This window comes from Seriola lalandi, unplaced genomic scaffold (genome assembly GCF_002814215.2).
Source record: "Seriola lalandi dorsalis isolate HSWRI2012SDOR001 ecotype SW California unplaced genomic scaffold, Sedor1 jcf7180002054767, whole genome shotgun sequence".
Lineage (NCBI taxonomy): Eukaryota > Metazoa > Chordata > Actinopteri > Carangiformes > Carangidae > Seriola > Seriola lalandi.
In genome coordinates, this window is record NW_019525320.1 from 2948021 (window position 1) to 2962598 (window position 14578).

Consider the following 14578-nt stretch of genomic DNA (forward strand, 5'->3'; position numbering starts at 1 on the left):
GCCCGCCTCTCTGCTCGCACAGGGGAAGGTGTGAAATTTATGGTCTTTGCACTTGAAAACGTTTCTCACCTTCCCCTCACCTCTCCTCTCTTCCCTTGACTGATTCCCAACCCTCCATGGATTCACTGCATATGTAACAAATGACAAGCATGTCCTTTTTGTCTGTTCTGACCCAAGCAGGAGACACACTGTAAATGATGTGGTATTTCACATTATGACCCTGCTCCCAATTCTATGCATGCAGCATATGACATATACGCTCTCTGTCTTGTATATAGCTTCAGGTCCACACAGAGGGACCCTCCTGTTTTTTATCACATCAAATCCAGCTTACATCCACCTCTGCTTTCTGCCTTTATCGCACCCTGAGCCCAGGCCCTTCCTCCCTCACTGCTGCCAGGAGCACTTGGGTTCACTGAGCTTTATCCTCCCGATCACTCTCTGAGGAGCAGCAGCCTCTGCTGCTCCTCATTATCTCTCCCGTGTGTTGACTGAGGATCCAATGCAGTTTACTCATGTTCATAGCAAACTGTGCAGTTTGTGCAGCATGGTCTCTCTCTGGGTTTAAATATTCAAATGAATTTCTTTGGTATCCTGCAGTCATGACCTACTTTTATGGATTCTTTACTATTTTTTGTGAATAATTGATGTCCTGTGGCTGCAAGAAAATTACACGGGAGATTTTTTACCCTTTATTAATTCATCGTACACTTATTCCATTTTTTCCAGGGGCCTTTCTTCACACATTTTCAACCTTTTTTCATTTCCAGTGAAACCTCCCTACCTCAAGTAATTAGTTAATCAAATATCACTGATCTGGAAGGATGAGTGCGGAGAAATCTTTCCCGGCTCCTTTAAATTCCCCCGAGCACACCCAAACCCTCCCATGGGTTCCCATGGCAACACCTTCCAGGGGCTCAGTATATGAGCCCGTTTGATTGTTCCTTGTAAAATAGTGTATAATGTATGGACCTTATTTTAATTCCACTCTGGCGTTATTGATCTGTCTTTAATGACAGTTAATTAAAGCAATCATATAATTGATAGAATCTCATCTCTGTTTATCACCCTCCTCTGATTCTCTCTCTCTCTCTGTCTCTCTATTAATAAAATCAAGGTGAGGCATTAGTATCCCACACTGGTACACTGAAAAAAGACAGATGTTTACTATCACTCGCCCTTTACTAAGAGGGTTCCTGTTCTTTATCAGGATATCAAGAGAAGCTGATCACATCAGTGGCAGTGGGGTATCCATGGCAGGGGTAATAAAAACTGTGACAGATGTATATGTGGTATATGTGGTTTGCACAATGTTGAGATATTATGACAAATTTGTTGACTTTGAGTTTGAGGCCCTGCTGTCCTTTCATTTCACAGGTCATTACCAAAACAGATTCAGTTTTGGATGAAGGATGCTGTCTCACACAAGATCAAATATCACATAAGTCCAACAAAATCTGAGACCATGTTGGACTATGTGCTGACTGTTTAGCTGGAAGCACCATTTTCATTTTCCCTGGCACACCTCTAATATGGACATGAGTAAAATCTAGAGCTGCAACTAACGTTTATTTTCATTAATGATTGATGATTATTTTTCAATTAATCTATTTTTTAAGTCAGTGAAATGTAAAAGAAATTATTTAAAAAATGGCCATTACAAAATTATGACACAAAAATAGTCAGTTTTTAATTCACCAGTCAAATAACTAACCACTTCAGCTCTATTAATACCTGATGAATTCGATCTAATGTATCTAAAAAAAATTGAAATAACATTATTACAATCTAATCTGCACTTTCTTTTGTCATTAGTTGTCTTGTGATGTACTGTGGTGTTTCTCAGATACACTCTTCTTCCTATTTCATGTTGTCCACCTTTCTAAAATTCAATAAATACATCATAACGGACAGATTTACTCTGGATCTTCTAGACCACTCTATCTGTGAAACAAAACTACGGGAAAGAGTAACTCTGATGATTTTCTTTAACACTACCACCTGCCCTCCTCTAACTGCAGAGTGAACAAATCTTAGGAACAGACCTTTATCTGATGTCCTTGTTCAGCAGGAGGCTGTGATTTATTAGCCTCTGCACCCACAGCTCTCCATGACCCAACAGAACCTGCTCCCATCCTCCATGCAGGGTGAACTCTGCTGCATGCAGTGTAACCTGCAGCCATGGTGTAAGAGCTCCCTCTACTGATGCATCCTGGTAATGTGTGGTTATATGCAAAGCTATTCATTTACAGTGTTTAAATATTGTGCTTGTGTGGGTTAAATTTCATGAGAAATTTTTGCATGAGGAAGAAAATAAAAAAGTCCAGTAATCTCACAAAAGTAGTTTATTGTGCCTCTTACTGTTTATATGGCTTTTCTTTGTATGACAAGAGTTGACATAAACAGAGGGTAGACAACACCTTGGCCATGTTGAAAAACAAAAACAAAACAACATAATCTCAATATTCTGCCTGCATTACCATCATTAACATCATGACAGCCCAGCAGAGAGAAAGGATGAGGTCATCACACAAGAGTTTCTGTGTGATAGCACCATGCCGAGGACATTCACCCAATGACTGAAAACATGATACAGCATTCACATACACACACACACACACACACGCGCACACACACACACACACACACACTCACACACACACACACACACACTCACACACGCACACAACTCTAAATGACGAGACCTGCCCATATTCAGAAGATGGGACCTCTCACCACTATAGAGAGAACGTTCATATTGCTTCAAAGAGAGACCAAAAAAAAAAAAAAAAAAACCACCTCTGTACTGTGTATCAGCTGCACTCTCCCAGCTGATCGCCTACTGAGACATTTTAGCAATAAAGAAATGATACGCGAAAAACACATATTCCTCCACAGCTCCTTTAAAAGAAGTCAGGATTTACACAAGAAGACAAGTTGATATAATGGCTTTTGGGATGAGAAGGCAGTTTGCTGCATGGATGCCAGCGCAAGCACAGGCGGGGCAGTGATGACGATGATGAGGAGGAAGAGGAAGATGATGATGATGATGATGATGATGAATTGCCCCTCCCTTCTGGGAGAGTCAGACTGGCATCCATGCTGTTTTTCAGACTTATCACCTTCTATATACACGCAGAGGGGTTGAGCTGATCAAAACGGAGTCAAGAATACACACATAAATATTGCCTGTTTCTAGCGTGCCTGAAAGCAGCTAGGGTTTGGTCCTTACTGAAAAGCCCTGAGTCTGATTCCAAAATGTCTTCCATAAGGATTCCTGCTTATGACTTGCATATGTCTTTGATTGATCATTATGTTAATGCATAATGCTGCTACTATGTGTGGATGTTTTTGCCCGTGCTGAAAGTGTGCGTGTATTTGGCTCATCGGGGAGTGCTCTAGGGTTGATTGTATTTCATGTGTTGACGTTGTCCTCAGTTTGGACATGCTAACGGAGAGACAAGCTCACAGACAGTGACTCTACTCTCAGCGGCCCAGATGTGCCTTACTTGAATAGAGGCTAACAAAAAGTGCTACATATACGGTCAAGTGTAAATCTCTGTCCGGGCACTCGATGCCAGGTCGGCACATCTGCTACAGCTGGGGGTAGAGTGAAAGGAGTGTGTGTGTGTGTGTGTGTGTGTTACATGTTTTTGTGTGTATATACTGTGCATGAGATCAAGGGTGTGTCTGTATTAGCGCATGTGTGAGTGCTCTGCTGTGAGGATTGCTGGATCGTGGCTGGAGTCCCTGCCAGTAGTCAAACTCATGCTCCAAAGATGACTGTTCCTAACTTTGGCACAAAGATGCAACTTTCCACATTGACAGCGTATGTTGGCTGCAACGAGAGCAAAATGAAATAATGCCAATTCCCTGATAACAGAAACTGATTAAGTCACTGCAACATAACAATAGTCCTCTGGGTTGATTATCATTGACATCCACAGTGAGCCAAAGTGCCCAAAGAAGCCCTAGCCAAGCATATGTAGCTGATAAGGAAGACCCAGCCAGTTCTGATTACCCTTCTTTCCCTCTGAATATCTTCTCAGGAAAGCTCTTCAAAGAAAAAAAAACTTGTCTAAAAGGATTCATATATAAAACCAGAATAACAAAAAAGACAAAAATATAATGGTATATAGATATGTATGGACTTGTTCATAAATTGAAAAAAAGAAAAACTGAAAACAATATTCAAAAGCAATAACCACAAAAAACAAACGATTAGCATACTCGATTTGGTTTTGCCCTGTACTCTTGTTTTCTTTTGAGAAATGTGCTTGTTGTAATCCATCGGAATCAACTGCTCAGTTCTGGAGTCTGGTTTGGCCGTTCCCCTATTTAGATATAAACAACAATAGTGGAAAAAAAAGAGACAGTTAGCTTTCTCAAAGAGGTTATGTTCTTTTTGTCACCTTAACTTCCCTCTTGGCTATGCCAGGAGTTCATATGGTTTCCTGTCATCTCTCCTTTGCTTTATTTTTCCTGTAGTTCACTTGTCATGGACCATGTGGCCTGAGTTAGAAGTGTCTGTACACATAAGGCTCTGCTGTGCTCCGCTGAGGAGGACACAATGATGTGCAGTAGAGAGAGAGAAGGGGCGGAAGAGAAGGCCAGCATTTTCTTGAGGTGGGAGAGTGAGTGAGGTTGTGCTGTATGTTTGTACGTTGTGTGTGTGTGCGTGTGTGTGTGTGTGTGTGTGTGTGTGTGTGTGTGTGTGTGTGTGTGTGTGTGTGTGTGTGTTTGCATTAGTGTATGGATGTATGTATGAAATGCTCTGTTCACTGCGCCCTCCCAACAAGGCCTTTCCTCGACCCATCTATGGCATCCAGAACCCCCCAGGGCTCCCCATCACTGTCCGAGCCCCTGTCTCGCTCTTCATCTCCCACGTCGTCATCGTCATCCTCGTCCTCCTCCTCCGGTGACGGCTCGCTGCCATTCTCTGTGGCCCAGCTGTCGTCCTCATCCTCGGCCTCCTGCTTCAGGACCAAGGCTGGTGGTGGAGGTGGCGGCGGCGGCGGCGGGGGCGGCGGGCTCTCGTTGCACTCTGTTTGGTCGTCAAAAGCTTCTGGATTCTCAAGCATCTCCCTGATCAAAGGAGGCATGGGCCCTGGGATCTCCATCTTCAGAGTGATGGCTCGCTCTGCACCTGGAGGCAGAAAACATGGTGTTTAGTCATTAGTGGCACATAGAGACCAGTGAAACGACAAACGACTGAAATCAGTGGAGATTTAGTGTGTAACTATATGTTTGCTGACGAAGCAATCAGGCCTTGTTCTACTAGAGTCTCTCTCTTCATACTAACCCTTGGTGCTGATGCCCCTGAGGTCAGTGATCTTCATCAGCATGCGGGGGAACATGTGGGGTTTGTTGGGGCGGCGGCGGCGGGCGTAGATCTTCAGAGCCTCAAGTAGAGGCTCTTGAAGTTTATCTACTTTCTGGGGCTCTTCTAGATCCATACGGTCTGATGAGGAGGCAGAAAACACATGATATAGTTCATTATTTACCAAAATTCTACATTATACTGAAAAAACAAAGAATTTGCAAAAGTTCTGTTATTGTTTGAAATAAATTTACATATGAAAACTAATATTTAGCTGTTTTTCTACCCACTACTTATCCTATCAAAGCACTTCCTCTCTCTACAACTGATGTAACTATGCATGTGACACTGCAGTACCTCCACAGATGAGGCAGATGGCACTGAGGAGGCCTGTTTCTGTATCATCCATCTCCAGGGGTAGAAGCTGGCCAGCGAAGGCAAACACCAGGTCTGTGAGTGGTCCGAAGCCGGCGTTGTGCATCTGAGTCCGGTTCAGAGTCAGGCCGTCTGAGAAGGTCATGGTGTCCTGCTCTGGGGTGTAGCGTGTACAGATCCTCAGCATCTGTGAGCGACAGAGGTTGGAAAACTTTGTAAGCAGTGAGCAAAATGGGATGTACCGGCGATTTAAAGCACTAAAATATCTGCAGTAGCTAAACAGATATCATCTGTCCATCAGACATCGGATCAAGGTGTCAAGCCATGTCAGTATAACTATTCTCAAACCCAACACACTCAGTATCACTTGGGCAAACCTTCCTACACTACCACTTTTCACCACTAGATGCCGGTGTTCCCTCATCTCAGAGTGAGTGTTTGTCATTCATTTATCAAAGTGAGTGAGGAGGACAAAAGGGAAAAACAACAGAGGGCTCCTCACCAGTATGTCCAGGCAGGCCGACTTCAGTAGAGTGATCTGGTCTGCGATGGTGAGGGTGGTGAAACCTGGCAGCCGCTTGGCAAATTCCACAATCTTGATGATGCATTTGGTTGAGAGCTCACTGAACTTGTCCCATAGACCCAGATCCAGCTGGACGCGGTGGTCTGAGCTGGAGTTCTGGACACACACACACACACACACACACACACACACACACACACACACAAAAAAAAACACCCACAAGTTCAGCATGTTGTAACAGAGGTGGTGTGCAACTCTGTTTGCATCAGTGGCGAGTTTGTCTGAGCCTCACAACACATTTACATTTTACATCAATCAAGAGGGAAAAAAAACATTTACATGTTACATCAATCATTTAGAGGCCACACAGATGGCTTAATGGGGAACTGAATTGGTTAAGCCACCACTCTGTTGGGAAAGCTACGGTGATTTTACGCCTTTGCATGCAATTTAGGAGCCTTCAGTGACGGCATAGCTCAGAGAAAGTTGCCACACATAGTATATGCATGTGTGTGTGCGTGCGTGTGTGTGTGTGTGTGTGTGTGTGTGTGTGTGTGTGTGTGTGTGTGTGTGTGTGTGTGTGTGTTTTTGTTGTGACTCACGGTGGTGTATTTGCCCAACTGACAAAGTGATGGGAAGGTTTCTTGGTGAGCTTTGCTGACTTTATTGACCAACTCCTCTAGCTCTCCACTTAGCTCATAGCTCTCTGGAAGCACCACCTCCTCCTTCACATCCTTCTTCTTCTTGTTTCTGTCATTACGCACCGCTAAATGAAGAAAAAGAAGAAAACAAAGGCGTTAACAGAGAGATTCCCCAGTATTTCATACTAAATCCTTTCCTCATGCAATTTCTATCTGTGATCACATGCAAAAACATCCACAGCGGTCATGCTCAGTGTCTTTCACCACTGCCAAGGACATCTTGCTCACTAGTGGAAACCAGAACTCAGAGGCAACTAAGGTTGCTCTTAACAGTATTAACATATTTCCTTTAGCAAAGCACGGACACAGGCTATCTCTCTCTTATCACCCGCTCTCTTCCTTGTCCATCTCTCTATCCACTTGACCGGTGCACACAAGCCAGCCCTCCACTCTCTCCCTCTCTGCCTCCTCTCTCCCTCCTCCTCCTCCTCCTCCTCCTCCCATACTTTCCTTCCTCTCAGGATATCCAGTAATAGCAGAGGCACAATGTGATCCCGGTCTTAACACACATCCCACACAAACATTACACCCACATACATGTCCCACGGGCTCTGTGAAGGGCAAGAAACTGCCACTTCGACACACCCGCGACGCACAATGTCAAAATAAATAGGGCACAAAACTGGATCTTTGATTCGGCGTGAATCCTGCTGCCATTATCTTTGTCATAACTCAAAATCTTTCCTGCTCTGTGGTCTTCATGAATGAAAGCAGTGTCTGTGCTGGCCAGAGGGATGAGGTTTTGTGGTGAAACGCAAAGTAAGAATCATTTTGTAAAACGATTAGTCATATGATTGGTACAGTGTCCATGCCTCGCCCCTGATCACCACCCCTGGTACGCTCATCATCTGCTTCTGTCTCTCTGCTGCATAGTTTCCCAGAGTCTCTGACCGAGCATTAATAGATTAATAGGTTCACACTGTGAATCAGGTCAGATCTTTCATTTGGTGGTAAAAACCAAAGTCAGATCTGAGCCGAGAGGAATCTGAATGTCAACTGATTGCCAATGTCTCCAAGGTACCTAGGCATAAAAAAATACTCTGTCTATGTTTGAAATCTGTGAAGGAAGAATCTGCGGCCTTGTTTGTCTGTGTGAGTTAATATCCATGTTTTGGAAATGGGTCTCTCTATCTCTTGTGACTCCAGTCCTGGGGCGGGGGCTCACCTTCCTTGGACATGCCGACCTCAAAGCACTTCTGCAGCCTGCAGTACTGGCAGCGGTTGCGTGTGACCTTGTTAATCTGACAGTTCTTGTCTCGGTGGCAGGTGTACACCATGTTCTTCTGGATACTGCGGCGGAAGAAACCCTGGAGCATCAGGAAGCAAGAGACAAAAGGGGAGAGGGCAAGAGAGAGAGAGGGAGAGAGAGAAAGAGATTGTGTATTATAGTCAAGTCATCAAATTGAGGACGTGCCATTTAACTGTTTCTTTCTTACTTGCCCTTCTTTCATCCGTCTTCTCACTTAATCCAGAACAGAGAAATGAAACCATCTAGGATTTTAAATGTTTGCTTTTTTACTTTTTATTTCTTCTTAGTGATTTGATTTACAACTCTATAATCCTACCCATATTTAAAAAGTACTGAATTATCAAGGCTCTCCTTCTGATCATGATGCAAAGACAGCTAACTAACTCTTGCAGAAGTATGCAACAGATCCAGAAAAAGCGGAGCTCAAAGGGCTCTGGCAGGTTCTTCTCACCTTGCAGCCCTCGCAGGAGCTGACCCCGTAGTGGTACCCCGAGGACTTGTCCTGACACACAAAGCAGGGCTTGTAGACACGAGGTGGCGGAGGTGGTGACGGAGAACTGGGTACCATCTCCTCAGAGCTGGTGCTCTGGGTCTCCACCGCTGTGAAAAAGACGGAAGAGCACATGAGCACATGATCTGTCACAAATCACTGTCCCACAGCTACTGTTCAGTCTGCAAATGTCACATGTGCACTTGTCAGCACATGTAGCAGGTGTGGATAGTCGAATGTGACAGCTGACAGCATTTTCTTTTTCCATTTGATTTGTGAGGTCAGTAAGAGATGCAAAAATTTCACCTGGAGGTGGATTGAGACACATGATCATATTTCTTTTTTGTTTGTTTTTCTCTGGGACAGAATTGACAAGAAAAGAGCCAGAACGAGGAATAGAGTATGAACTACAGGCAACAGTTTATAGTTACAGCCACCAATTACCACCCCGAGGGACGGCACTCAGGTGCATATGTGGGGAGAGTATTGTTCTGTGTGAATACAGAGAAACAAGGGAAGGATGACTGTTTGACAGCGGAGACAAAACTGCTTTTTACAGCAGCAACCACAAGTGCCCCTGATTGACAGGCTCTCTGATCTGATAAAGCCAGGTAACAGAGGTAGCTGTTGCAGCCAAGACTCAAAGCTTGCTCTTCCTCATTCCACAGACTGACAACAGCTCACAATGACATCTTGTACGCACACAGAATAGATACACGTCAAACACACATGCGAGCAAAGCCGGTGTAAAGCTCTCCTTCTACTTTTTTGAACTGGAGCACAACTGTGATGTCAGCACCACCTCCAGTCACGTACTTGCCATGGTACATTAAACCTTGTTATATTGCAAAGTAGAAACCATACAGGCTCTTTTGGAAGTTCAAGTGTGCAGCGTATGGATTCCATACTTCACCAAAGAAACATAAGCTGCTGCACACACATACTGTAGGACCAGACCCTCGTCACACATGTTAGCCTGCACAAGCTCACAGACACACATGTTACCCCCCCCCTTCCCTTACCCAACAGCACTTCTTTCAACTTTCACCCTTGCTCACCCTCAAACTTCAACCCCCCAACCCTGCATCCCACCACCCCCTGACACACAAACCCTATTTTTCTCTTGTTTCCTGGCCCTAAATTCCTCAGTGCAGCCCTGCCAGGTTTTAATAGAGGCCTAGGCTCGTAAGGCGGCCTATAAAGGCGGTCCCATGGCTGGACTGGAGGCCCCAGCCCGGCTGGCCTACACTTTATTGGGACTCGGTCACCTTGGGCAGCTATTCACACCACCAGCTGTAGCTCCCAGCCCGTAAAAAAAAGCCAATCATAAAATAAAAAACAGGGAGGCTCTAAAATTCTAACTTTTACTGCCCCCAACTCCCCCCCAGCACCTTCAATGGAAAGCACAGAGGGCTAGCCTAAACTTAACCTACAACCCCACCTCCTCCCCTATCTCACACCCAAGGCTGAAGCAAAAACCACCAGCTTGGCTTTTTACAAGAGAGGGGCGACTTCAAAAAGAAGAAGAAAAAAAAGGGGGCATAAAAAGAGGAATTTGATAAAAAACAGAGAAAGGGGCAGAGGGGGAAAGGGGGAGGAGAGGACACAGTTGCTCTTGAGGGCAAATCTTGTTCAAGACCAAACTGACCATTACTACCACTTCTGTTACAGCTGCTTTGACTGGGCAGCTACTACCTCATTAATGATAATAACAGAAATATGTCAGACATTTTTCATTTGTTGCCTGCTGCTCAGACATCTGTTTTTCATATGTATTTTTATATTTGACTATTCAGAATCCACATTCAAATTCTTCCTTTGATAGCCTTACTTTGCTGGAGGCAAAGATGTTTTCCATTAGTTTTAAGAGCAATCCCAATGCCAAATGTACAAATCAATCTAAAACCTGAAGTTTACGCCTGCTGAATGTTTCTAAAGCAGTTCTCATATCTCCTTGGCCAGAATGCAACAAAGCGGCAGGGTCAGTGGGAGAGCAGAAACCCTCTGAACGTGCCATGAACCTCTGTGTTTATGCAATAATAACAGCAGCAAATGAGGCTCCAGACCGAGCGCTGACAACCCCTTAGAAAAGGACAAACCATATGTGGCGTCAAGTAACGAACACTGATTGACATTGTCTAAATGGAGAAAGAAAGCGAGCCAAAAAGAGAAAGGCCATCCTGGAGAAAACTCAGACAACAGCGAGAGAAAAAATCAGGCTCCGTCAACACGTTGAACCTGGTTCCTGCCAGAGAACATGACTCCTGTACCCGCCTTCAAGACTTTACCTCATTCAGCCCGCTCCATCCAAATCCCCCACACCACTTACCCCAGGGCGCCACAGTGAGAGGGCCCATTCAGGCAGCCGCCCTGAGCCCCTTTCCCCAGTCTCCTCAACTCAGCTCATCACTGTTTAGAAAACAAAGCCCTGTGAAAATGAGAGGCCCTCCTTATCAGCGCTCCGAGGCCCGGGGCACCATTTGCATGACAATCAGCCAGCCGAGGCCTGTGAGCCGATGACGGACGGTTGAGATGAGAAGGAGTGGGATAGGTGGGTGGCTGCTGTTGTTGGGGGAGGAGAAGAGGATGAGAGGGGCATGAAGGAGGGATAGTTGAGTTATCAGTAGCCACTGTTCGTTTCCTGCTAAGTATCAGTTTACTCCCTAATCCCTTCTCTCAATGCTCTCTGTGCACAAGTGGCCCAGCTGCACTGACCAGGCCTAATCCCCTGGCCACATACACACACTGATACTATTCAATGGCGACAAACTACACATGCAGGCACGCAGGAGGATAATATTCACTAGCTACAAACTAGCGAACACACACAATAACCCCCCCCCCCCCCCCCCCCATTACACCAAAGTGCTTCAGCCTGAGCTGGATGTGCCGTACATCATTCTCCACAACCTCATTAGATGTGAAATGTAACTGCACACGACAGAAATAGCTGTTTAGCTGAAGGTGACTTCAACTGGGTCAATTACATTAAATTCTAGGTCAAGTCAACGGAGCCAATCGATGTCCCTTTAGGTTCAACAGATACAACAGGAGAGAGAAAGAGACAATAGGAAGAGATAGTATAGAAAAACAGGAGACTTTCTGGTAACACTGAAGCTGCCTGTTGTTCACTCAGCTGGAAAGGGGAATGTTTCTAATGTATGTGAGCAAAGGCATGACTATGCGGTTCGTGTTTTGTGTTGCAACACACTCCTTTTAACTGAGCAGCATATGACATTCTGGCAGGGTAACAAGTATTCTTTCACAATAGGCCTGCAGATTTTGTCTACGTGACTCGTTGGTGTGATTGAATCTTCAGTGGGACACTGTTCCAGAAGTCTAGTCTTGGCATGTGAGAGTGAATGCACAGGCTGTTTCTGTGTGAGGACAGTGCACATACAGCGCTGGACATGAGCAAGTGGCACACACATATTTGTTGCCGTTCACTTCTGTGTTTCATGTCGTTTGCGTGCATGTGACTCCGGCAAGCGGAGCTGCCCGGCCTCTATTTGATTTGCAAACGCAGGACTGTTCGTAACAGTGCGGCAGTGAGCTCCAGTGTTCCCCATTAAATACTCTCCTGTGTGTGTGTGTGTGTGTGTGTGTGTGTGTGTGGCTCATTGTGCTCAAGGTTTTTTTTTTTTTTCCTCTGTTCGTGTTAAACTGCAAGCACGGACATGTGAGGCCTTTGTCTCCATCTCTACCTTCATTAATCAGCCTGCAAAGCTTGCGTGTTCTTGTCGAATGTGCTGAGCAGTAAAAGAGTGTGTGAGAGAGGGGCACACAGTAAAGCTCACTGTGAAAAGAGGGGTGGGTACTTGGGCAGACAGAAGTGGCAGAAGGGGAGCAGATTGAGAGAGGACGGTGAACAGTGGGCTGGAAGACTTGCTGGCACACTAGGTGGGGCCTTTTGAGGGTGCCCTTGGCCCTCTACCCCATAGCAGAGGCTACAGCACCGCAGGGTGCCGAGTGACCATCAGTACACCAAAAGGTTTCCATGAAGAACTGGGCTTCACAAAAGAGGAAAAGAAAGTACCACACCCATGTCAGTGGTGCCAGTATGTTTCACTCTCCTTCTCTCTGTTTCTCTGCCCACGTCTTCCTGCCATCTCTCTGAGGCTTCTGCTACAAGGTCCCACACAACAAGCTCGTTTCCTTCCTCTTTTCAGTGCCAGTCTTTCCGGAGGATCTCCGTCACTGCTTTTGTAGCCACTTCTCTGTCTCTCCCTCATCACTACACCTTTCTGTGCGTCCTCTCATTTCTCACAGGTTGAATAACAGTGTGGCTCTGTTCAGGCTCTGCTGCACACAGTTGAGTCACCTGAAAGATTTTTCAGTGGGAGGTCTCTCAAGTCTCTATTGTGTGAGTTACACAAGCACTCACAATGTAACCTGCCCTACAACTGAGAGAGTAACAGTTTATATGGTGGACTAGTTGGTAGGAGAGAGGGAGGAATGTGGCGTGTGTGTGTGTGTGTGTGTGTGTGTGTGTGTGTGTGTGTGTGTGTGTGTGTGTGTGTGTTGACAAGGAGGGGGGATGCTTTCATTAAAGGTGCTGAGCAGTAGCAGCACCTTTCGACAGCTGTCAGAAAGCTCATTACCTGGGCTCCAACAGACACACACACACACACACACACACACACCAACACACGCCTGCAAAGAGACCCCCGCTATGCTGTCTTTTGAAACAAGTTCTATGATACAACCAGGCTGCCGACCAGGAGAAGGCTCAGGTTTGAGCGGTGAAATCACACAAAGCTGGTCAGTAGAAACCAGACATCAACACACACACCCCTCCCTCCAGGAACTTACACCCCCCTGTCAGAACCAGCAGAAAGTCATGAAACACAGAGAAAGACAAACACATGTGTGAATGTACACAATGCACACATATGATCTGAGACCAGACGTCTATATTTTGTGGCATGTGTTCATAGCCACTATGAGCACGACTGACTTAAGCTCTGGACTTTTGCAAGTGACACAAAATGACATGGCACACAAACTCCTGCCAACACACACACACACTTCACACTTCTTTATCTATAGTTCCCCCAAAGAAAGCATACAAGCAGAGCAAAGCAGGAAAGGCAGCAGGTGGGATAAGCCTGTATCCTCAGGGCACATTTTAAAAAGTGGAATTACCCTTGCAGTCTGGTGGTGCTCTCAAAACACCCTTTCTTCTTTACAGCACCTCATAAAGGGCCTTTTGATATTTTCTTGATGGAGTCAGCCAAGTCAACATTTGGCAGCAACCACCCCAACCCCCAGCCCCCCCCCTTCCCTTTTTCCTGCACCACACAACCCTGTCAAGAAACACACAAGTTGGCTTCAAACAGACTAACTTGCCCACCAAGCCGCCTGTCCCCCGTGAACCCAGAAAAAAAAAAGTTTCCTTCAGATGTCCTTGTACAAAACCTGAGGAAGGAGGTATTAAAAAGAGAGGGAACACTAAAGGAAACATCATTTCAATTAAGGGATTTTAGTCAGTGGCCTTTTATGGCTAATTCAGGAAAAAGCAGATAGTCAAGTGCAGATCTGTGGAAAAAATGTGCCCACTGATCCCTGCGGTGAGCTCCAGCTGACTCTTCATCTGCCCACCAGAAGACAGAGAGGAACACAGCTCTCCTCCGGTGACTGGAGAGTGAACCCGAACCTGGCAATCCAGCGCAGGCCTGGGCCATTGATCATGTCAAGAGGACAGGACAACTCACGGGCAGGCGAGGAAGCAGACAGACAGCGGAGACAGGCCGACAGGCGAGGTGAGGAGAGAAGAGAGGAGAGGAGAGTCATCGAGGGAAACCCTGAGTCTTTGATCCTCGGGTTGTTTCTCGTCCTCCCAGACTTCCTCTCACCATCTGTAGCCCTGGCTCTCACCTGTCTGTCTCTGGCAAGGCCACTAGTGCTCGTTCAATTGCTA

General features: G+C 45.8%; 1 protein-coding gene across 4 annotated transcripts in view; it reads right to left on the bottom strand.

The window, feature by feature from the left end:
* Positions 1-2327: 2327 nt before the first annotated feature.
* rarga (retinoic acid receptor gamma a) overlaps positions 2328-14578 on the bottom strand; it is a 44523-nt gene continuing 32272 nt past the window's right edge. For all 4 annotated transcript variants that reach the window (XM_023425146.2, XM_023425147.2, XM_023425145.2 and 1 more), the window contains 7 exons: positions 8620-8768; positions 8085-8226; positions 6821-6984; positions 6198-6374; positions 5678-5882; positions 5303-5461; positions 2328-5146 (listed from right to left, as the gene is read on the bottom strand). In XM_023425146.2, the coding sequence (XP_023280914.1) occupies positions 4779-5146; positions 5303-5461; positions 5678-5882; positions 6198-6374; positions 6821-6984; positions 8085-8226; positions 8620-8768 (1364 nt within the window). In that variant the 3' untranslated portion in view covers positions 2328-4778. The remainder of the gene's footprint in view (positions 5147-5302; positions 5462-5677; positions 5883-6197; positions 6375-6820; positions 6985-8084; positions 8227-8619; positions 8769-14578) is intronic.